Source organism: Telmatherina bonti, assembly GCF_933228915.1.
Source record: "Telmatherina bonti genome assembly, chromosome: 1".
NCBI classification, from domain to species: Eukaryota; Metazoa; Chordata; class Actinopteri; order Atheriniformes; family Telmatherinidae; genus Telmatherina; species Telmatherina bonti.
The window spans coordinates 31455058-31477819 of NC_136619.1; the positions used below are offsets into that span (position 1 = coordinate 31455058).

Sequence of the window (22762 nt, forward strand, 5' to 3'; positions counted from 1 at the left end):
AGAACCACTCTGACTTTTTCCTGAAGTCCCTGAAGGCTTTTAGCAGAAAATAAAAGAAGAAACAGAAGTGATGGGAACTCACTGGCTGCTCACAAGCTTCTCCCGTATGGTGGAGAAGTCCATCGGTTTTTTGATGATCTTCCTGTAACCCGGGACTGATTTCAGGTTGACAGGTGTGAGGAAAGGCCATGCATCCTGATGCCGTTCCAACTCCGCCAGAAGTACTCTAATGGGTTAAAAACAGAAGCTTGTTTTTAATTGGGAACGCTATCATTCCTTTTTATATAGTTTTACATTGAAAATGGACAACATGTGTAAGGCTCTCAAAGAAATCTGTAGTTTCTTTAAACTCATGGTCTGACTCCAGCATCAGTGAACTCTGACTTTCCAAGTACACAGAAGAAACTTTTAAGGTCTGTGTTAGTTGAAATATTAAGTTAACCAGCTCTTTGGCAAGTTCTCTTAAACCAAAAAGTTTCTCCACTCCTGCTGGACCAGAAGCAGCTGTCCTTTTCATCACCTCATTCATACATCCAATAATAAACCTGAACCTGTTAAGGTGAAAATCCCAGTTAGATTAGCTTGCTATTCAAGGTCTTTTGTTTTTTAACATGACCACATATAAATCTGTCGTCAGTAAGCAGATAGACGCCATTCTCTGGACATTGAGTCACCATCAAATCAGGCTCAGGCTTCTTTATAACACGTTGCTTTGAGAACATGTAGGTAGCTGCCAGATTATCTACTTCCCCTCTAATGAAACATTTAATGTGATTTTTGCTAGAATTACTGGTCTACTAGTCTGTTTAAAGCAGTGATGGAGCCTTTCTCTCAAAGCATACAATGTTGAACATTTGGTGTATATGTCTGAGTAAAGAGAATTGTGAAGCTGAAATGGCAAATGTTTTTAAACAGGAAATAACAGTACTGCTTAGCAAGATTTTTTTAAGTGTAAGATGAATGCTGAAAAAGTCAGTGTGAGCCTAAGAACCTTGTTAGTATAAAGGTAAACTGTAACCCATCTGATCATTTCTCCTTAACTTGTCACCATCAACACTTTCAGAATTTCAGCTTTTTATACAGTAAAGAATGTTGAGGTTGGATAAAGACCCATCAGTGGAACCACTAAATAAAATGTAACATTTTTAATCTACCGACCTGCTTCTTCATTTGTATTTCATTTATTTTTTTATTTTTCAAAGATAAAACATTGTGGTCCCACAGTTTAAACAGCTCAAACATAATTTTACTGAACGGAAACACAACCTCTGCCCTTTATTTGCCCATCAGAATATTAGAACAACATTGGTTGTGTGTTTTCTTTTTGTTTTTTGTTTTTTTTTCCACCCACAGACGATTGAACATACTCAGAACTGTTTCAACAAACACTGACTGGCTTTTCTGGAACTGAAGGGTTCCTTATCACACGGTTTATCATGGTTTAGGGTTAGATGTAAGTTTTTTTTCCGGAACAGGCATCCGACTGTGTAAATAGCTGTTTGCTAACAAACTTGATTTGCAACAAATCTGTGAGAGCTTTCAGAGTCCAGACAAAACAGAAGCTTTTGGCTGCAGCAGATGGCAGACACTCAGTGACTGTTTACAACAAGACGATACATCTAACAAGAATTCAACGAAAAGACAAGTCCAAGCTTGCTGTGCATACCTGCACAATCCCAAGTCCCTGTTGTTGTCTCTTGCCGTCTTTGCTCGCTTCACACACACAGGGCTCTCCTGATTGGTCAGGGTGAGAGCAGGTGAACTCTCCTCTGCTTTTCTCTTCCTGCTGGTGTCCTTTGCTCCTTTTTTGGGTGTGCTGCTGACACTGGCAGAGTCGTCTTCCGATACTTCGCCGTTCCCTGTTTGCTTCCCGTTCTTCTTCGCCTCGCCGCCTTTTTTACCACCTCCTCCGCTAGAAGCAACTGGTTTGGCAGGAGGCTTTTTGCTTTTGGGAGATGGACCACTTGCCTGTAAAATTAAACATGAACTAATAATTACCTACAGTTGAGAGCAATTAAAAAACACAATATGTAACAAGTATGTAAACAAGTATGTAACACAATACATACTTGGACTAATTTATTCTAATTACAAAGCATCCATCCATCTCAATCTGTTGGTTTCCTTATATAGGCTATCATGAATTGGCTTTCATTATGTTTTTTTTTCTATCTGAAGAACATCTGGAGATGGCATTGCCGTGATCTGACGCTATATAAATAAAGCTGAATTGAACTGAATAATGATGGTAGCCATCTCCACTGGCAGTTTTAAATGAAAGCATGTCTATTTTGGGTTAAAAAGCAATATAATACGACTTTTTATTGATAAGGATGACATGGAAAACATATACAGAGAAATGGATGGGAGTGAATGATACCTTGGATATGCAGGCTGGACAGTACCAGTCTCCTTCTGGGATGCTGGTGATCTTGGGTTTGTGACAGTACGTGTGACAGCCTTTGTCACAACCGTCACACAACAGGAGTAGATCCTCATTATCCCCCTTCTTGCACATCTGACAATACTAAAAGATAAAACAATTAATCTTAATGAAAACATTTCCACACTTCCTTGGGAGACTGTTTTCAATCCGTGGAAGATTTTCCTACCACTTTCATGATGGACCTCTCCCAGGCAATTGACTTCTGCAGTTGCTGAATACACATTGCCAGCTGGGCAGCGCTACGCACTTCGCTCAGGGCCTTCCTCCACACCTTCATACCGTGGGCCACCTCCTCCTCGCCACTGTGAGAGCACAAAGTGATGTGAAATTAAAAATGCACAAATGCATGCAAATGATTGGGATTATTTACACATTAATCAGTTTCAATATCAGTTCAATCAGTTGCCAACAAGACAGCAGACCATTAAGAGCTCCAGCTGTGCAGAAACATTCATGAGGATTTGAAGGGTGTAGGTTGCTGGGAAGAAGTACACACCAATTTTGTCAGGTAAAGGGGATGCTCATGCAGAAAGAGTAAGTGTATACTGTTTATTGGGAGCCATAAGTATGCCCATAACTGAGGTTACTGAGGCACAACACCATGCAGATGACTGTAGGAAAAAAAGACAAAACAATGCCAGTAAACAATGAAACTGAGTGGAGCCCCAACCACCCCAAAAAAAAAAAAGAAAACTTCACAAGACCCAAAAGAAAAAAAACAAACACAAATGCAACAAGCTGACACAAAAATCTGCTGTGAAAGCAGCAAAGATATTCATTTTTTGAGTAATATGGGAAACATAAAGCACACACACATAAGAAACGCTCTTAGTGGGAGAGGTGGGGAGCTTTGGTTGGAGAAATGACCTACCCTTCCCTGTCAGCACTAGTGGATGGGGCGGGGGCAGGGACAGTGACCGTACCCACATTATCCAGCCTGATCTGAATGGTGGTACCTAAGGGGCTCCTCAGGTACCTTCTCTCGATGTTGCGCTCCAGATCGGCCAGACGTGTCACTGCTATGTCCAACGGGTTGTCCGGGTGACGCATCACCCCGCCCTTCTCCCCACGATCCTCTGGATGCTCCTTGGAGTCCTTGTCACCCGCACTTGCTGATGCTGGTGTTGATTTGGTGGGCGGCTTGTGTTCGTAGTACACCAGGTCCTCCCGCTCAGACTGAGGGTCTGGATAAGTCCAGCCCTAAGAGAGAAATCAGCTGTTCAATATTTTGTCCCCTTGCATCTTAAAATGTTCGGGTTTTTTTGCACTCTGCTCACAAAATAGAGTATTTGTGTTCCTAACTCACCTTGACCTGCAGGCTGGCTGCAGTGACTTTCCTCTCCAGTTCCTCGACCTGCTGCAGCACAGCAATGTCCATTTCCATGGCCTGCTCCTCCACACACCAACCCCGCACCGACTCCACACTGACCTGACTCTCCTCCAGCTCACGGAGCTCAATCATGGCCACTAGATGAACAATATGACACTTAAACATGGAGTCTCACACAAAAACACTCACTGGTGCAGGTAAGCATGCAAGCTATAACTAACATACTGACATGTCTAAACTATAACTAGTACACTGTTGTCAGCCACTGTAAAAACTGAAATCTAAGTAAGAGTAAAAATCTTAAATTGAGTATACATATGCTTTTTTTTTTTTTTTTAAATGGTAAAATAATTCTTAGTTTTTATGCCAGAGAATTCCTCCTGTTCTAAGAGTATTTTTACTTGTTTTCTGAAGTCTTGACAAGCTAAATTTTCTTGTTCTGTTGGCAGATAATTTATCTTATTTTAAGCAACATTTACCAAATTTTTGTATATTTTTTTCTTGTTCTTTAAGGCTGAGTTTTTGCAGTGAATCAGTTACATGCTTTCAGGTTTGAACAACAGCGCAGCGACTGTGTGTATGACAATGTTTAATGATTACGTGCTGAGACTTACCATCTTTGTGTTTGGTGCAGACCTGAGGGATGATCTCCAGATATTTCTGCATCTGCCGCTGGAGGATCTTCTCTCTGATTCCTCGGTTGTGCAGGGCATTGACTAAAGCCCTCAGCTCTTCAATGTCAGACACTCGCCACCAGCCTGTCATCATCTCTGTGATAATGAGCACACACAAGCAGTTACAGAAGAGACAGCAAATAAATCAAAACTAAAACGTAGAATGTTTTACACTTATGAAATTACATGCAGAAAAACAGAACATTGCCTGATTTAATTATCTTGGTTTTTTAAGAGAGGTTAAATATTCTCAGACGGGTTGATTTTGTTTTGATTCCTTTCAGTGTTTCTGTTACTGACCGTCAGGAATGGGACGAGGTGTGGGGTGGTCAAGGGACTTTGGCATCTCAAATGCAGGAGAGGGCATAGAAGAGCTTTTCTCAATGCGAGGTAAAGGTGATTCACTCTTACTGGAGACGCTTGCAGCTGTGTTGCCCTCCAGAGAGTGACCCAGCATGGGACTGGGGCTACTGCACAGAGGCAGGCTGGGACTTATCATGCCACTCGGCCAACTTCCGAAAGAAGCTCCTAGCAATGGGACGCCTGACTTCACCTGAAGAGAAAACAGATGGGTCAACAGGGTGGAGGTGGAAGAGAGTGCGTGTCTGTATATTCTATCTAGAAGTCTCACCTGCAGGGCAGATAGTGGGTAGTTGAAGAGGCCAGCTGGGTGGTGGGGGCTGGCAGAGGCAGATGCAGCAGAAGGGGTAAGAGGGAGGGCAGGGGATGGAGGTGGGGACCTGGGTCTGCCTGGGGTGGAAGATGCCTGGGGAGACCCACGAGGTGCTCCTGGAGGAGATGTTGTCAGCGAAGAAAGGTCACATGGGTTGCGTGGGAGCAAACTAAACCAGTGTCCACTCCTCTCTGTCAGGACTCTGAGCAACTGGTCATTGGCTTGGAATGAGAGCTGTGGAGACGGAGTCGGGGATGAGGTTGGAGGAGTGTTTCCTGGGCTTTCCCGTAGAGCTGCGAGGCCGGGGAAAGATAAACAAGTTGAAGCTGGGGGAGGGATGTTGGTAGTGTCATTAGCGGTCACCATGGAGGGAGTTGTTGCTGCTGCTGGCTCAGGAGTATTGTGACTGGGGGAGGATGATGTTCCTTTGTTTGTGCCAACAGGGGCTCCCATGGGACTGCCGTTTTGTCTCGCATGAAGATTCTCCTTCTCCTCTGCCTTCACAGACTCTTTACCAACATCCTTGCCGACGTCCCGGAGCAAGCAGAGTTTGGAAACACAGCTCGGCTGTTGGTAGAACAGAGACTGGGAGTTCTTCTTCCCTTCGTGCTCCTTGGCCTCGTCTTTCTGTTGCTCCAAGCTTTGTGTTCGGATGTTCTGTCCATCATGGCTGGCAGAAAGCTCTTTCTGCAATTCTATTTCCTGGGGTTCCTCTTTTACTTTGACCTCCTCAGCGGCTCTTCTCCGTCTTTGTCGCTCCTCCTCCAGTTCCTCTGGAGCTGCAGGAAAAGGAAAAAAGAAAGCTTGACTTACTTTAAGTGTGACATTAAAACCAAATGCTGAGAATGAAAAGATTACTGTAAACTTACTGATGGACGATAAGTAGAGTTGTGTTAATATTATTGTTTATAGATGTTATGTATAATTAGTGCAACACTATCAGCATTTTCCCCGACCCAAAAACAGCTAAACAATGTAGGTACAGCGTGTCTTTCTCTTACTGTTAACCCAGCAAGTGTGTGTGGGTGTGTTTGTGCTACAGCTACCTTCTCCACTCTCCATGGCTTCAATGAAGACCCCTCCACAGTGAGGCAGCACCCAGTACCGGCGGCGGTACCGGTCCTGTCCGTACATCATGCAGCGCAAAGAATGAGATATCTCAAAGAGCTTTCTTCTGGTCTGATGATGTTGCTGAAATGACATAAAACAGATCCTGGGATTCCAACAGACCTGCACTGAACAAAAACATTTGTTTCCACCTAATGTCCCTTTTTTCATCATAGTGATATATTAAGTATTTCACACTTTGCTGATGAGGTCGTTTATTAAGCAAATGAATTCCTTAATTAGCAACGATCCCTTTGTCAGCCATTCATCTAATGGAGAAAATGCAAGTTGTTTTTTTATTTTCAGTCGACACTATATTAGATCTTATAGATTTTTGGAAAATGTGCTCATTATTAGCAATGTACAGTTTACTAATTTTATTAGGGAGTTGCCTCTTTTGTGCAAATAAACATACATTTACAGTAACACAGAGAAACCTTGTATCACCATGTGTAATAAAAGACAGGAAATAAATGGTAATAAAGCTTCATGTTTCTGTGATTTGCCTTTCTGGTTGCTTCCCCAAGAAACTTTTTATCGTGATCCCATGCCGAACGCGGTCATACATCATTCCTAATGCTTTAAACATTTTTGTTGATGGTAATTAGCTTTGTTACAGCACATGCACATCGTTACTAAGACAATACCTTCGCTAATTTCTCTATTTGCTTCTCCAGCTCCTCAATACTGGTAGCTTGGTCGACGTCATCCTGATGATACACAAACAAACAAACAATATCTGTCAGTATGTACGCAAGGACAGCTCTATTATTTGTTTAGATAATTTCTTTTTTTTTACCTCATCATATGTCTCCACCTTTTTAACCTTTTTTATTTCTTCCACCTCTTCATCCTCTTCATCCTCCGCCTGGTCATCACTGTCATCATCTTCGTCTTCATCATCTTCGCTGTCTCCTCCCAGTTTCCTCTTGCGTTTGGCGGCAGAAGACGGAGTGCCAACAGACTGGTTCTCTTCCACACCCATGCTCGCTTCCCTTTTCCCAGTTCGTTTGGCATAAATGGTCCTCAACCTGCATGAACATGTAAAGATTCAGTATGACATCATATTGATGGCTGAAACGTTAATTCCAATGCTGCAGGAAACTTACTTCTTCAGTTTTCCCTCCATAATGATCTTGTCCTTTCTCATGTTTGCCATTTGATCCAGGTTCTTCTCTATCTCACTGCAAGTGGAAATACAGTCCTGTTAATCACACTGTTTATCCATGTTTCTTCATGTTTTCATTTCCCCATCACACCCCACCTGTCTTCTAGCAGCTTCATTGGCTTCCCATCTCATTCCCCATTTAATTTAAAATCTTACAACTCACTTACAAAGTCATCCATAATCTCACCCCTTCATTCATTCTTCTCTTCCATATTGTTACAACTGTTAGCATTAGATCCTCTTCCTCCACCTGTCTCACTGTACTCCAATTATGCCTCCCCTCCAAGGGAGAGGGGCAAAGCATTCAGTTTTTCTGCTCCACAATTGTGGAACGCACTTCACCATGTTTCTCCAATTTATTTCCACTTTTATATCCAACCTTTTGACTTATTTTTTTAAACTTCACTACTTCCTGTGATCCTTTCACTTTAGTCTCTTATGTTCTGTTTTTCTATTTCTATATTTGCTTTCTGTTGTTTTTTTTGTTTTTTTAATGCATCTTTTGCTGTAAGGTGACTGGAAGATATTAAATGGACAACAAATTATTGATTGTATTGATCATTTCCCAATGAATCAAACATAAAATAAAAAACATGGGACTGTTGACAGATTTTTCAGTGTATGGTTCTAGTATATGTCTGGAATTTCTAATTTTATGTTTTACTTTTGTCACTCCAGAGTGATAATGTATTGTAGAATGATTTCTAGTTGCCAGCAGTATGTCGCTGACGCAGAGGACATTATGAAAAGACAGCAGTGGTTAGTTTGTCTTCCCACCTCTCAATTTCTGCTGCTTCTCCTACCTGATAACAGCTTTGCTGCATGCCAGCTCGTTAGCCAGGAACCCGAGAATTGAGGCTTTCTGGGCAGGCGTGTGAGCCTGGAAGGCTTTGGTTTTCAGACTGAGGCCCAGAGGAGCCAGGTCTGTATTGGCACAATGAGCTCCCATGTACATCTGCAGCACCTCAGAGACATTATCCCTGTTGATGCCGACGTTGGTTAGGTGGTCCCCCAGCATGGTTTTTGTCTGATAGGGAAGCAGAGGATTGCAAAGATGTCAAGTCATTGTCTTTATTAGAATGCTTTATCAACTAATTCATTTTTTTACTTTTAAAGAAAGTTCCTTAAACTTTGAATCCAATCTACACAGTATAGACGCTGGTTTTTAGAATATGTGCTGACTTTATCATCTATATCATTCGCACACAGTTAATGCTTTGTATCTTAAAATCATCTATAATGAAAGCTAAAGGCTAAGAGTATTTCCCATCAGGTGCAATGTTCAAGCTGGCACCTTGGGTTCAAAGATATATAGAAGATCAGTGCCTGGCTCAATACCCACAAGAACTGCTCACCTTTTGTCCTGGTGGCAAGCCAGGATCGCATACTGCTAGAGAAAGTAGTTTAACCAGGAGGTCTTGAACTTGGCCCATGCTATCCCCCACATTGAGCAAGCCCTCTTGTAGCATTCCCAAGGTGGGCACATCCACATTCAAGTCAAGTCCTAAAACTTTTCCAAATCCTCGCAAGAAGTGCATCAACATCAAGCAGTCCGAAACAGCACGTCCTGGGAGGATGAGACCAGGGATTCGGGAGAATTCTGGGAGAGCCTGAAAACAATTAAGCAGGTAAAGTTCCAGTGAGATGAAAGCTATTTTTTAATCGTCTGCAGTACATCTTTTGAACCACTTGGGGGCACACATTCCCACACATTAAGGTGTTCATAGACATGGCACAGACTCAAAACAACATTTAACTAGGTATGGCCACACTACAACTATTACCTACAGTAATGATAACAACAAAAACAACTGTAATAAGGTACTACCTTATGGTCAGACAGACACATATCTTCATTTGGCTTCTTTAGTTCCCTTGCTATCTCTAACTCCAGCCGTCGTTGCTCCAGTTTACGCTCTTTGTTCAAGCGCTTCTCATCCCTTTTTTCCTGCCGCAAGCGTTCACGCTCCTAGAGAGTCCAAAATTCATGGGAGCATTAGGAAAGCAAAGTTAATGTGTGCATTTGTGTGTGTGTGTGTGTGTGTGTGTGTGTGTGTGTGTGTGTGTGCGTGTGCGCGCGAAAACAGACGAGGTTTACTTGACTTTGGTGTGCAGTGTTAGAATTCAGTCTAATGCTGCTGCACATTCAAAAGAAAAGTGCTTGAGGGCCAGAATCTTTTCATTTGGTGAGAGTGTAGTAAAGAAAAGAATGAAGGGAAAGATGGCAAAGAAAGGAGAGAAAGCCTGAATCCAAACGGGGAGTAATGACTATGGCCCGCTTCACGAAGTGGACTGTGTGCACGTGTGCGTTTGCGTGCATGTGAACTACCTCTGCTTTCTTGCGAGCCTCGACAGCCTTCATCAGCATTACATGTTGCCTCCTCCTTTCCCTCTCCTACAGTGGCAAGAAAACAGACACACATTAACAAGCACACGTAGCACATGCAGCACTCAAGGTCGACTAAGCTGATTATGTATTAATGTAAACTGTGATGCACTAAATTCAATAGAGGCACCATACTTGAACAAACACAAAACGATGCTTCACATGTATACACTTTCACATGTATGGTGGAAGCATAAGTGAAGAGTACAGTAGTACAATGACAACCAAAAAAGCAACACATAGATGCGATACAAAGTAGATGTGATGACAGGCTCAAAAAAGAGAAGCAGCTGGAATCGGTGACGGCGCCTCTAAACTAAAGCTGACACAACAAAAGCAACAAAATGCTAGGTCCCGCAAATTGTCTGACATGCTGCTCTGTCGTTGCAGTCAAAAAAAAAAAGAAAATTCTATTACGTGAGACAAGGCTAATGTTTATTTGACAAATCATTCCAATAATATTTGGTAAGCGGAAGACGTAGAGGAATGGATAGTAAAGAGTAGCTACAAACTGAGCAGTTCCACATCAGTGGGTTTGGCAGCTTAAGCATTAGCACAGTATGTGACTGCAAAAGATGAGACATCTATGTTGTTCTTTGGTGCATGATACAACATGTATTGCAAAAGGGCACAGGAATCACTGGTGACTATCATTTTATTTGATCTCTTTAGGTTTCCCGCTCCACCGTATCAGGCTGTCATTTCCTCTGTGATCCACCAGGAAGACACAATTGCCACTATTAGGGCTTGCCAAGGACATTTCCAGCACACAGGGACTAAAATGGGCTGTTTGTGGGGATTGTTTTATCACTGCCATAAACAAACAGACTACATGCCAAGCACTCTGGGGTTTTTTTTTTGTCCTTATTTATCTGTGAATGGAAAACCAAAGCCTGAGGCATTCAGCTGTTTTCTTCAATTAATCAAAAACAATTAATGTTAAATGTTTTTATTGCAATAAAAATATCAGAATTACTTCACGCAACTGACTTTTACCGCTTTATTACACTTTGTATGAAGAGTGAACATATACGAGGCCTGTTGTGTGCAGTCCAGGGAGGAAAAGATAGGCAGACCTTTAGATTCAGCTGCGACTGTGTATGAGTGAAAAGGGCTACAAGCAGGAGAGCCAGGCCAAAATAAAAAGCTACACAGAACCATATTTGTCCCCATGGCGGGATTGATTATACTTGTGTTTTCACCAAAATAGAGTCTTGTTGAAGCAAAGATTGAACTCAAACTGTTGGGAAATCTGGCTGGAAGTGGCTCCACCATGAAGACAAAATGACTCTCAGCAGCTGTTTTCATTCTTTGTGCAGAGTGCAGGAACAGTGAATGACAAGAGAGGCTGGGATGGGGCAGGTTAAAGTCCAGCACTCTGTGGACTGCAGAACAGATGCATGGACGAACAGACACAAGCTCGATGTCTGGGCCGAAATCGTCAAGCACTCATGGGTAACACAGGCTACTCCGATACAACAGTTAGACAATGTATGTGATGGATGGAAACTCCTCGAGCGCTCTTTCAGACAGTGAGTGTGGATTGGCTAGCAGTCTTTGCAATGCATTCTGAGTAGAAGGGGAGGATGGGGGGAGGGGGACAGAAGCTGCCTGGCCACCGTGACAGGGTCAGTTGTCCCTCAGGACAAGCAGATGGAGGCAGCATACTGACTCTTTTTCTCTTTTGTTGGTTTTGCTGGAAAGCCATGCAGAAGAATGTAGTATGACAGCAGCCAGTGCTACACTTAATGCATTGCTATGACAACCATAACACAACCAGTTACACGATGCAGGTGTTAGATGTACAAAAATAAACATACCCATACCATATCTAGTCTATGCCTCTCCAACTCCTGGCAGAGAGAGTTGGCAAAATATTATGGAACAGAAGTAATATCCAAAACCAATAAGCATGGGGTTTAATAAAGAGAAATACTGCAGCATGTCATTAAACAGATGTTTGGTAATTAACCACATTCATACTGTATATAATCACACATGCCTGCATTTATATTTACATTGTGCTCACGCACATACACACAAACACACACACACACACACACACACACACACCTGTAAATTCTTTAACAAGAGTATAAACTGTTACATTTGAGAGTCTGGGCAAGTTGTATTGAATACCTACCTGGTGTTTAAGAATCTCTGCCTGCTGTCTTCTCAACTCTTTCTCCTTGAAAGCAAGAATGAAAGGATGGGGGGGGGAAAAATCAATATGCTGCTATAGTAGCAATGTCATGAAAATCACTACTGCCTGATGGAATTTAGGCCTTCTTTGAGGACCGGTTCCAATTTTTGTTTCAGACATAAAAATGCTTCTCAATACAATGCTTTAATAAATGCGCTATTTTTTTTTTTCTTTAAATCAAAAATAGTGTAATATAAGAAATGTAAGATGTATCCTTTTCTTTAAACACATAAATACCTTTAAACGCTTTTCAGCTTCCAGTATTTTGGCATTAGCAGCCTCTTCCTTCTTTTTCCTTTTAGCCTAAGAAAATGAATAAGATGACGGTCAGGAATCACAGAGACAGACACATATCAGTCAGTTATGGTTGAAGGCTTTGTTGCACTTAAGGTGATTGTTTGCCGTTTTCTGGTTTGAGAGAAGATTTCATGCTCCTGAATGCCAGTCAAATTTGTAAAACAGAGAAAAATGAATAATGTATCTCTTTAACACGTAATTGTGAAAAATTTTGAAGGCTCCCGTTAAGAGTGGCTTGCCAACCGTGTCAACTCAAAATTGATTTACTCCTGTTAAAATACTTTGAAGCTCCTGCAGTATAATTGTGTGTCTGCACATGTATGTGTGTGAATGCATCTTGGGATGTGTGTTTTGCGTGTGGAAAACAACACCCCTCCTCCCCCCGCACAACCCACTTATGCTAAACTGTTACTGTTGTCTGATGGAAAAAAAAAGGAGACTTTTCTGTCCAATTTAAATAAGGTCTGAAGAGGCAGCAACAGCCATTTTAATATTCAACAGCCGTCAACCAAGACCAATTTAGCATTAGTTCCATGTGGAATTATGCCTAAGAAGACGCAACTCCCTCCAATGCATGCTGCCGTTCAGTAATGAGCTTTAGGAAGATTAAAACACTATAGACTGAGGGGCTGTAGCTATCCAGGAATGTTCTGCTTAATCAGAGGTGCTGTTGGATCAGGCTCTACCTCCAAAATTTGCTGCGCTCTCAGTTCTTTCTCCATCCGAATCTGCTGAATGCGCTTGATCTTTTCCTATGAAAAAAAAAAAAAAAAAACACAAAACAAACAAAACATAATCTCTTAATATTTTACACAGTGAAAAGATGCCCTGATAAAAATCGCTTCCTACCACTCTATTCCAGCAGGAGTGGGAGCACAGATACTGCAAAGTTTAAAAGTACAAGTAATAATGGTAATTGAAAAGTAAGCTTAAGAGGATCACAAAATAAGCATTCAGCATTTCATGCAGTGCGCACAGGGGGTTTGTGTGTCAGGACACTTAGATAAGGAAAAAGGAAGGAAAATATTGTTAGCAACCCCGTAAAGAAGACCCACCTGCTGCTTGAGAATCTTTATCTGCTCCTTCTGCTTCCTCCTCTCCTCTGCTGCCATGATTGCTGCAAGATGAGTCAGTGTTATATCAGTGTCCAGAAAAATGGCCTACAAAGCTGGTGTACCTACTACATTCACATCTGAGAGAACTACAGCTGTTAAGCTCTGCTTATTCAGGACGCCTCGCTAAGTTCAGAATAATTTCTATGAGTGGCTACGTTATTCACAGAGGAAATCCATCGACATGACAGAAACACGATTGCAATGCACATAAAATTGATAAACAAACTTCATTTTGATGGATTTGAATTCCCCCACAAAACTGATTTAGTCAAATATTTTGTTGTTTGACTTAACATATCTTTAAATTCTAACAAAAAAGCAATCAGTGTTGCACTTTTACAACTACATCAAATATCATATTATGGCCTGGAAACAATTAGCTATGATTTACCTCTCAGCTGAACAAATGTAACTCCGAGTGACTGGGTTGAACCTCATTTAACATTTAACTTGTCCTGTTTCACTGTCATTAGCTTCAAAATATTATCATTTATCTTCAAAACCCTTCATTCTTTAGGTCTGCACTACATTGCTGATATTTTAACTACTCTTTCCACTGCTGGGTCACCTTAGGCATCTGTCTCATACTTCTAGCAGTTTCCCATTTTTAGCCTCTAAACCAAACACAAAACATCTGGGAAAGACTTTTGGGCTACTTGAAATCCTTTTCCATCTCTGGTCATTTAAAACTAAATAACATCTCCTGCTTTCAGTTCCATAAGAGGCAACCGTTGTGAAGTATGACATCTTATACATTTGTTCTCATTAGTTTGCTAGCTGCTTTTTCCTTTTTACTATGATCTGGTTATCGTGTATTTTCTAATCACATTTGTGATTTTTAAAAAATATATATGATGCTCTGTTGGACTCATGTAGATTCTTAGTTTTCAACACCAAACTTGACTAAAAACTAATATAAACCAGTATCTGAATCTGGGCTTTTAAATGGACACAAAGGCATTTAAAACCATCTGTGTACAGTAGATGTCAGTGATGACCACCCATCCTTTTCATATAGACTTATTATGGTGAGTATCGTAGCTGTTATGTTGAATTAATTAGAATCCATTTAACCACAGATAGGCTTGGGATCATCAGTGGACCTGGCTTCTGTGCAAGTTTTAAATTACACAGGGAGCTCTGCAGGTGATCAAAAGCAGGCTGTAACCAGAGAGGCTGAAGCCATATAACAGAGAGCAGTGTGTATATAAACAGGCATTACAGTGCAGAGTTGGAGAATAAATGTGATTTGTTTAAAAATGGCACTGGGACTAATATTGATCCATAAGTCAATGATATATCAATCGTTGACTTTGGGACATCATGTGCAGTAATCAGCAATAACAATTTGATTGGTTATCACGTGAAAACAATTTTAACTGACTGGAAGAAAACAACAATAACAACAACAACACAAGCTGCAAAAAATATTGTTGCTATGACTATGTCTGTCCTGTGGCTGAAGGACATCATCAACATTTAGCATTCTGGACAGGACAGCTTGAAAAACGGAGTATGTCTTTGTTTTTTGAGTCAAATTTTTTAATCTTTTAAGGGAATATAAGGGAAACAGTTTTTATGTCACCAATACTGTAAATAAATCTGGGCCCTTTAACATTAAGGAATTCTTTCAGCAAGAAAAATAATTAAATTAAAGAAAAGAGGTGCATTAATATAGACATTGCAAAAGAATAAATGTGCAAATGTTTACTGCAGTATGCATTTCAAAACCAGCAGCGTTCTATTCCTTGTTCTGAATTTAAGTGAGGGATAAGCTAAAAGTCTTGAGACTTTAAGCCTTATCATCATCTATATGAATATAAAAAATATATAAGCATGACATTTGAAACCAGCAGCATGGCTGCAAAAAGATTAGAGCAAAAAGAAGATTAAAGCTTGTGCTTTAAAGGAATGCAATCAGATATGAACCTACATACAAACAAAGGTTGTAAGAGCAGCACAACATCCTAAAAGGTCCTGCCGGTCTTCATACTATGCCCATTTAGATCAAAGCAGTTTGAAGTGACAGACTGACCAACTGAATACCCCTGCCCCAACATGTTTACAGCCTTGTGCTCTCTTACCTTGCTGTTTGCGAGCTTCTTTGGCTGCACGCGCCAGTGCCTGCTTTTCCAGTTTTCTCATCAGTTTCATCTGGGCGGCTTGTCGAGCTATTTCTACACAGAGCATAAGGAGCGGCATTGTAAGTGCATCAAACTGCAGAAAGAAAACCTGAAGTCTGCTTTAATCTGGCCTAACATGTCTGATCATTCTAGATGATTTATACCAGTGGTTCCAAGTGTATTTTCTTTGAGGACCCCTTTCATGCACATACTAAGAAGCCATGGACCCCCTGCCCCACCCTGTGCTGAAACAATGCTTGGTTTTATGCTTTCAGAAGTGTGATTTTCACCAGAAATAGTATATTCTGGCTGAGCCAAATTTAAATGAACAAAATACAGCCTTTATTTTATTTTTTATTAAAATTGGGACAATGTGGACGTTAATTACAATGGCTCTGTATGTTAAAAGCCTCAGGTACCCCCTGTGCTCTTTGGAAACCCCCTTTCCGGACCCCAAGTTGGGAACCACTGCTTTATATAGTATGCTTAAAGTTTATTAAATCAAAAGATAAATTTGTCTCATATTTTTACTACACATGTGAATGTGTTTTCAACTGGACAAGCTTTTTGCTCGTGACTATAACATGTTATTTAATTTTTTTTTTTTAAATCAAGCTCATGCAAAGGACCATAAACATCTTAAAAAGGTAATTAACTTGACAAGGATTGGCCTCAGCACACATGTAGTGGATCTGATAAATAAACAAGTTATAAAAAGAAAAACTGTTTCATATTCTAAATAAAACAGACAAAGCCGTATCCTTTTCCTGAACTGCTGCTGTCTGAATAATGACGGCTTTATTATTCGGACACACAATTGTGAAATACACATTTCAGGGCTCATTTCCTTTACTAACCTTGAGCTTCTAGTTTGCGCAGGAGTTTGACTTCACTGGGACTGGGGCCCTCAGTCGGAAGTGGATCACCCACATTGGGGGGTCGTCCCTTCCTCCGTCGGGTACCTTTGGCACCGTCCCCTGCTAGCTGCCGCTCTGAGTTTGGAGGACGACCCCTACGCCCTTCCATCGCCAAAATGCGAGGAATGACCTCCTCTTCCTTCAAAAGGCTCCACTGTAAACCCTGGTGAAAGAAGAAAAGTGGCGATGGAGAGAAGGGGAAGGTTGAGAAGAGAAATAATGTTGAAGGACTTGTTGGCATGTACTGTATGATCTCATTTAAGTAAAGAACAGAATTATTTACTTGCTTGACATTGATCTGGGTGCAAATTAACAGATCATCTTTTTTTCTGACGATACATCATATTTCTTCTAAATAGGCAGGATAACATTGGGTATACAGCATATTTAAACAGATTACTTGTCTACAATAACTCATATCTTCTATTTCTTTTCCCCTCAGCTGTACTATATTTATCTATTTTTGAATATTCTTTACTTCTTCTTCAAATAAAACATATGTCAATTTTATAGCTTATCTCTTTGTATCACAGACAGGTTACAAGGCATATTTCACCGGTCACCTGTGGAAGTAATGTCAACTGATTATTACATTTCTCCATGCACAGTGAGAGGTCTATGAACTAGGACTACTGAGGATTTTGGTTGATTCCTGTCCATGCCCTGACAGTGACTGCTGCATGAAGCTTTGCCTGCCGCTAGATGAAAAGATGAACAGGGATCAGGGATAGAGAGAGAGAGAGAGAGAGAGACACAGAAAGAGAGAGTTGAAAGGCAGTCACCTGGGGTCCTTCTCTGGCTTCATAGAAGTCACCAACCCTTATCTTTGCACTGAAGCTAAAATTATCACGCGTGATGCCACTTATTCCATTTCTGGATAGATACTACAGAAGAGAAAATAATAATGGCGTTGGTTGAGGCAGAAAAATAATTTGCGAAATTAGCGACATTGAAAAGCAACTGGGAGGCACTACACTGAAGGGAGTCTACCGTTTCAGAACATTTGTGCAGTGCCACTAATCATTATAAAATCAGGGGGACAAAAAAAGAAAAAGAAAAAGAGCAAAAGCTCTCAGGAGAGAAAAACGGATCTGACCTTGGGATGCACAATTCAGGCCCCGTCTTATTTATCTGTGGCATTACTGGTCTTTTACTGCCTGCTGACTGAATAGCAGAGTGAATGTTACTGCATACTTTTTTGTGCACTACTACACTCACAGGTAGTTTGGACAATTGGTCTGGTTGAGCTTTTAATTAGCAGGAGATCAGTGATAACACTATACTGAACAAAAGAAGCCAAAGTTGTGCATCCCAAAACTAATCATTAATCACTCTGGAGGCAGGGGAAAGGTGAAAAAAGTGGCACAAGAACTAAATCTAAGAATATCATCTCTCACTATTAGGGTCATAGAAAGCGGGATGGGGTGGGGTGGGAGTGCAGCTGAAGCAGAAGCGAACACAGTACACAACAAATACAGATACACAAACATTTGTGAGAGCGCTACAGATGAGCAGTTTTGCACTTTTCAGAGAAATTTCCATAAATCTTACACGTTGCCCACAATGATTTCCACCATAATTCTTATTACTAATTAAACTGCTCATGATTTTTCTCACAAATATTTGCTTCTGTATTTTTGATGAGACTTAAGTGCTGTTCTATTACACCAAGGTACCTTCATCACGTCAGGATACTGCCTCAGTTTCTTGCCACATGGGGCATAGTAGGCCACCTCGCCCTGCGGGCGTCCAGCCACTGACTTGATTCTTGTTTCCCTCCTCCACCTAACAATGAGAAAAATAACCAATGATCCCAAAAACAAAAGAAACAAATATCCTGTAATGTATGTCACACTCTTTGAAAGCAACACAAGTTGGAACACAACATGCTTTTGTCTTAACTTTTTGTACGTACCCCAATTCCAGAGGTGCCATTAGCTCCTTCTCATCCATTACCCTCTTCCTCTTCCCTAAACCTATGAAGAAACAGTTCAACTATCAATTAGTAAGTAGGAGGTCACATAAAAAAAAAAACATATCAGACAAAGGTTTTGATCTGAACAATTGCAAGGGACATGTACAGCATAGGGTGGTCTTCCAAAACTGCTCTTAGCAGCATTATGACCACTGAAGTTAAATAAATACATAATTCACTGGACTGCTTCCTTAAAGCTTTAAAACGATACACTAAGCCCGATACGCATGAGCGCAGAAGAGAACAAGCATTAGAGAATAAAAAGCACTTACAGCCGGAGAAAAACTGTAAATGTCTTGCTTCCTGGCAAGCTACATCTATGTCCTATTTTTTCTGATCTGGGTAATCTCTCATTGAAAGTGGCGGAAATGAATGTTGCTGCTGTGCCAAACAAGCTGTCAGGGCTCTTGGGCATGCCCCTGCAGGATCTCTGAGCCGCGGTTGAACCATGACAACCAACTCCCTTCTTCCTGTCTCCATAAGAAACAAGTCCTCTTTATAATTACCTGAAGATGATGGGAATGTACTTCCTGTGGGCAGATTACTTCCATTCTACAGTATACAGTAAAGCTGTTCCTGCTACTATGGAGGACTTGATCCAGTACAGGATCCTAGTACAGCTACCTTAGTCTCATACTCAGGGCAACCACATTACCTAATGGAGAAGCCAGGCTGTAGGAGGAAGAGCCTGGGGAGCTGTGATAGGCCAAGGCACTGGAGCTGGTGGCAATAGTGGGACTCTTGATGACCTGTAGGTTTAGAGGGGAGCAGCTGGTGGCGGTGTGATTGGTTGAGGTGTTCAGTAGTTCTGGACCTTTGGTAATCCTGCGGGGAATCATCTCCTTCTTAGATGATCCAGACGGCAGCAGCTTTGACTCCTTCACTTTTTTCCCAGATAAGTCACTGTCCGAGTTACTGTCTGACTCTGAAATGGGTCACGACAACACGAAAGGGAAAAGAAGTTCAGATTTATGGAGGCATTGACTCCAAAAGGATGGGATTGAATTAATAGGTTTTCATGACTGAAATTGTTTAAATAATTCATTTAATTATTTAAAACAACAGGCACAAATGAAAACAATTGCTCGATTCTATTCTTGCATCTGTGAGAATCTGGTGTTTTTTTGTTTGGTTAAAAACAAACACTGTGATATGTCTAATTCCCCAAATTGAGGATTAACTCCCTAAATCAATGATGAATTAATCCAATAATCCATAAAATAATCAGTAGAGTAATCTGTAAAAACATAACTCCCAGCCGGAGCTCAATTTTAAACGATAAAAGTTTAATTTGCTACTGCGGATAGATTTTTCCAACCTGACAGACTATCATCTGAGTCCTCTTCATCCTCCTCTTCCTCTTCAAGGTCATCATCTTCATCATCGTCATCATCTCCTGAGTCATCAGATTCCTTATTAGCTGGGAGACCAGCTGTGGGGTTGCATGTCCCAGGGATTCCTACACCAGGAATTCCAACCCCAGGGATACTAACTCCAGGAATCCCAATGCCGGACTCTCCACTTCTGAATAAATCGACTAGAGACTGTACCAGATGGTTCTGAGAGAAGCCCTTCCAGGCAGCTAAAGGGTCTCCTTGTCCCAGTCCTGGTGTGTGTCCCTTACCCTTGGGGGTCTTGTTCTTTCTGGATCCATGGCCTGTGACATGGGGTGAGGTAGTGGAGGGCTGTGGCGAAGGACCAGCCTGGGTTGTTGCTTGGCCCCTGCTTGCCCCTGTGCTCAGATTGACAGGCATTGACCCAACATCTGGGTCACGCTGGGGAGGCTTGCCTTGAGAGGCAGAGTCTTTGCGAGGTTTGGTGATGAGGGCCAAAGGTGCGTCCTGAGTGGTGCTTTGGATGACTCCATTTGGATGGTGGGGTTCAGAGAGGCCCAGCAGGGCACTCGAAAGAAAAAGGTTGGAGTGATTGTTCTGGGGTGGAGGCGGAAGAGGTGGCAATGGCAGTGAAGACGGCAATGTCCTCTTAGGAGATTTGTTGGGCCCCTGCTGCTGCTTCTTTTGCTCAGCTGGGAAGGTCTGCCCTTGGGACATGAGAGTCTGGGAGGGGTGAGGTGGGGGGACAGGGAAAAGCAGGGAGACAAGGAGGGAACGCAGAATGGGAGGAACAAAGAAAGGTTAGAGAAAAAAATTAGAAAATAAATGGGACAGAATGGAGTTGCTCTAGCTGTCAGCTTGCATCACTTTTGATTGTTTGAGCAGGTGACAAAACTACAATGCTGAACACTGTTATAGTTAACTGTGTCTAAGCCTCTTTGGGGGAAACAAAAAGAACATAAATGCAATAACCAAAGGCATTGTTCTCAGCCAAGTTCAGAAGAAAAAGACACACTGTGTATCTTTCTAAAATTGTAATTACTTGTCTGTGCATTTGAAAAGCCCCACTGTCGTTATCATCATTCGGCTGGGCATGTTTGCCTTTTTTGCACTGATAACAAGTTTGTTTCAATCTGTGTTTAAGCAAAGGCAGGTTAGACTTTAATGCTGCACTTTCAACTGGATGTGATATGAAGTGAAACAAATCAATTTCACAGACCATGAAATACAGTAACAGCGCTGAAACCACAGGGGGAATTTAGCTTGTTGTAAAACTTCTCTGTAATGGCGAAACAAAAAAAAAGGGGGAAATGATTTCCAAATAACCAAATAATCAATAAGTTTATCGTATTAATTATTGCATTATTTTAATTTGTCTGGTCAATATATGTTTGAACAAAATGTTGTTCCAGTTAAGCAAAAACATAAATAATACAACAGTATTTGGTAATAAACTCTTTTAACAATGGCTTCTAAACATGTAATTACCAATGTAAACCAGTTCAAATGTATTAATAACTAAACATATAGAAAGAATAACACTGAACAGGTTACGAGACTTAATGAGCAAAGTATGAAAAAAAGCTTAAACTTAACAAAACATATTCGGCCTGCAGCAGCTTTGAAGTTAAACTGCCTGCTGAAAAGCTGTGATTGACAATTTAATTCATAGAAGCAAAATGTGAGAGGAGAAAAACGTGCATAAAATCTTGCAGTGCTCAGCAAATTAAAATGTAAATATAAAACATAATTTGTGCATGTGAATGACCATTTACGGTTTCAAACCACATGTTTAGCACAGCTATAATTTTCTTTATACTGATACTGTAGTAGTAAGTGCTGTGTAATTTGTGTGAATATGGTGAAAAAAAAAACATTATTCAGCTGCTATTATCAGGCTGGCTTACCTGTTTGAGCCTGAACTCACTGATCTGCGCAAGTGAAGCTTCCAGCAGTTTCCTTTTGTTGGATTTGGCGGTGCCTGGAACAGCGTGCTTTGGTGGCTTCAGCAGGGACTTCTGGGAGCTGGTTAATGATGAGGTCAAACTGAACAGTTTTGGGGAGGTAGACGCCGGGAGAGTTGAACGGGGAGGGGAAGGGACAGAGAGGGGCTTTGGGGAAGAGCAGAGAGAGAGGGGCAGGTGCTGAGGGGAGGAGGAGGGCAGTAGTTTGGGAGGTTTGGGAGAGGCAGTGCTGGAGAGTGCCTTTGGGGAAGTGGTGAGAGCTATGGGGGAGGAAGACGGTGAAGACTCCCTCCGGGGCTGAGTGAGGAGTGCCAGAGGTTTTGGGTTGGCAGCCAGGCCAGTGGACTGAATCACACTGAAGTGTTGCTGTTGTCCCTCGGTCCGGGACTTGGAGCCATGCAGCCCCAGTGCTGAGGTTTGGGACAAGGCAGAAGGGGAAACAGAGCGGGGTTGGGGCACAAGGGTTGGGGGGTTGGAGGGCACTTTCTGAGCAGCATGGGTTTCTTTCTTGTCCAGGGCCTCCCTGCAGAGTGGCCTGTCAGTCTTTGCAATTCCAGTGCTGGATATCAAAACCTGAGGTTAAAGTTAAATTTAAACTATTAGAACAAAGAAAAGTTCATAAATATGATTATTCATGTTCATGAATTCACATTTTGGGCTCAGTGAATGAAGCGAGTGCACACCGAGTGCAGCCAAGTGAGCGGCTGCAAGCATGTTTTATGTTGTGTCATTTTCATGAAGGAACAGCTTTTACCCGTGATTGTCTGTTTTTCTTTACCTTTCCTTTTTTCTTTGTCCGCTTCTCAGAGTCTGATAATTCACTCTGTTTGTCCTCTTCTTCATCGTCCTCGTCATAATCATCATCATCCTCGTCATCCTCCGCTAGGTCTTCCAGGTCGCTGCTGAGAGAGCCGTCACTTGAGCTGTCTGAGGACGAGCCCGACTCGCTATTGCTCGCCAAAGAGGTGTCTGCTGGCTTCTTCCGTGGCTTCTGCATGGCAATAAGCAACAGCAACAAACAGCTTCATTACATAATGCAAATGTTGTGTA

The 22762-nt window shown here is 41.6% G+C and overlaps 1 protein-coding gene across 9 annotated transcripts in view; it reads right to left on the minus strand.

Annotated features, from left to right (window-relative positions):
• Nucleotides 1-22762, minus strand: part of baz2ba (bromodomain adjacent to zinc finger domain, 2Ba) — a 65615-nt gene that overhangs the window by 1702 nt on the left and 41151 nt on the right. The window contains exons 7-37 of one of the 9 annotated variants that reach the window (XM_079244635.1): nt 22491-22703; nt 21656-22285; nt 19733-20471; nt 19070-19339; nt 18355-18415; nt 18116-18224; nt 17222-17323; nt 16380-16602; nt 15484-15576; nt 13340-13401; nt 12971-13036; nt 12225-12290; nt 11928-11972; nt 11611-11637; nt 9728-9793; nt 9227-9367; nt 8754-9008; nt 8202-8425; nt 7340-7414; nt 7048-7261; nt 6878-6940; nt 6170-6314; nt 5082-5902; nt 4751-5003; nt 4391-4546; nt 3753-3913; nt 3318-3646; nt 2613-2748; nt 2381-2527; nt 1667-1968; nt 83-226 (exon numbers count right to left, since the gene is read on the minus strand). In XM_079244635.1, coding sequence (XP_079100761.1) covers nt 83-226; nt 1667-1968; nt 2381-2527; nt 2613-2748; nt 3318-3646; nt 3753-3913; nt 4391-4546; nt 4751-5003; nt 5082-5902; nt 6170-6314; nt 6878-6940; nt 7048-7261; nt 7340-7414; nt 8202-8425; nt 8754-9008; nt 9227-9367; nt 9728-9793; nt 11611-11637; nt 11928-11972; nt 12225-12290; nt 12971-13036; nt 13340-13401; nt 15484-15576; nt 16380-16602; nt 17222-17323; nt 18116-18224; nt 18355-18415; nt 19070-19339; nt 19733-20471; nt 21656-22285; nt 22491-22703 — 6338 coding nt within the window. Of the gene's footprint in view, nt 1-82; nt 227-1666; nt 1969-2380; nt 2528-2612; nt 2749-3317; nt 3647-3752; nt 3914-4390; nt 4547-4750; nt 5004-5081; nt 5903-6169; nt 6315-6877; nt 6941-7029; nt 7262-7339; nt 7415-8201; nt 8426-8753; nt 9009-9226; nt 9368-9727; nt 9794-11610; nt 11638-11927; nt 11973-12224; nt 12291-12970; nt 13037-13339; nt 13402-15483; nt 15577-16379; nt 16603-17221; nt 17324-18115; nt 18225-18354; nt 18416-19069; nt 19340-19732; nt 20472-21655; nt 22286-22490; nt 22704-22762 lie in introns of all 9 variants that reach the window. The other 8 variants (XM_079244638.1, XM_079244634.1, XM_079244641.1 and 5 more) reach the window with 8 other exon arrangements.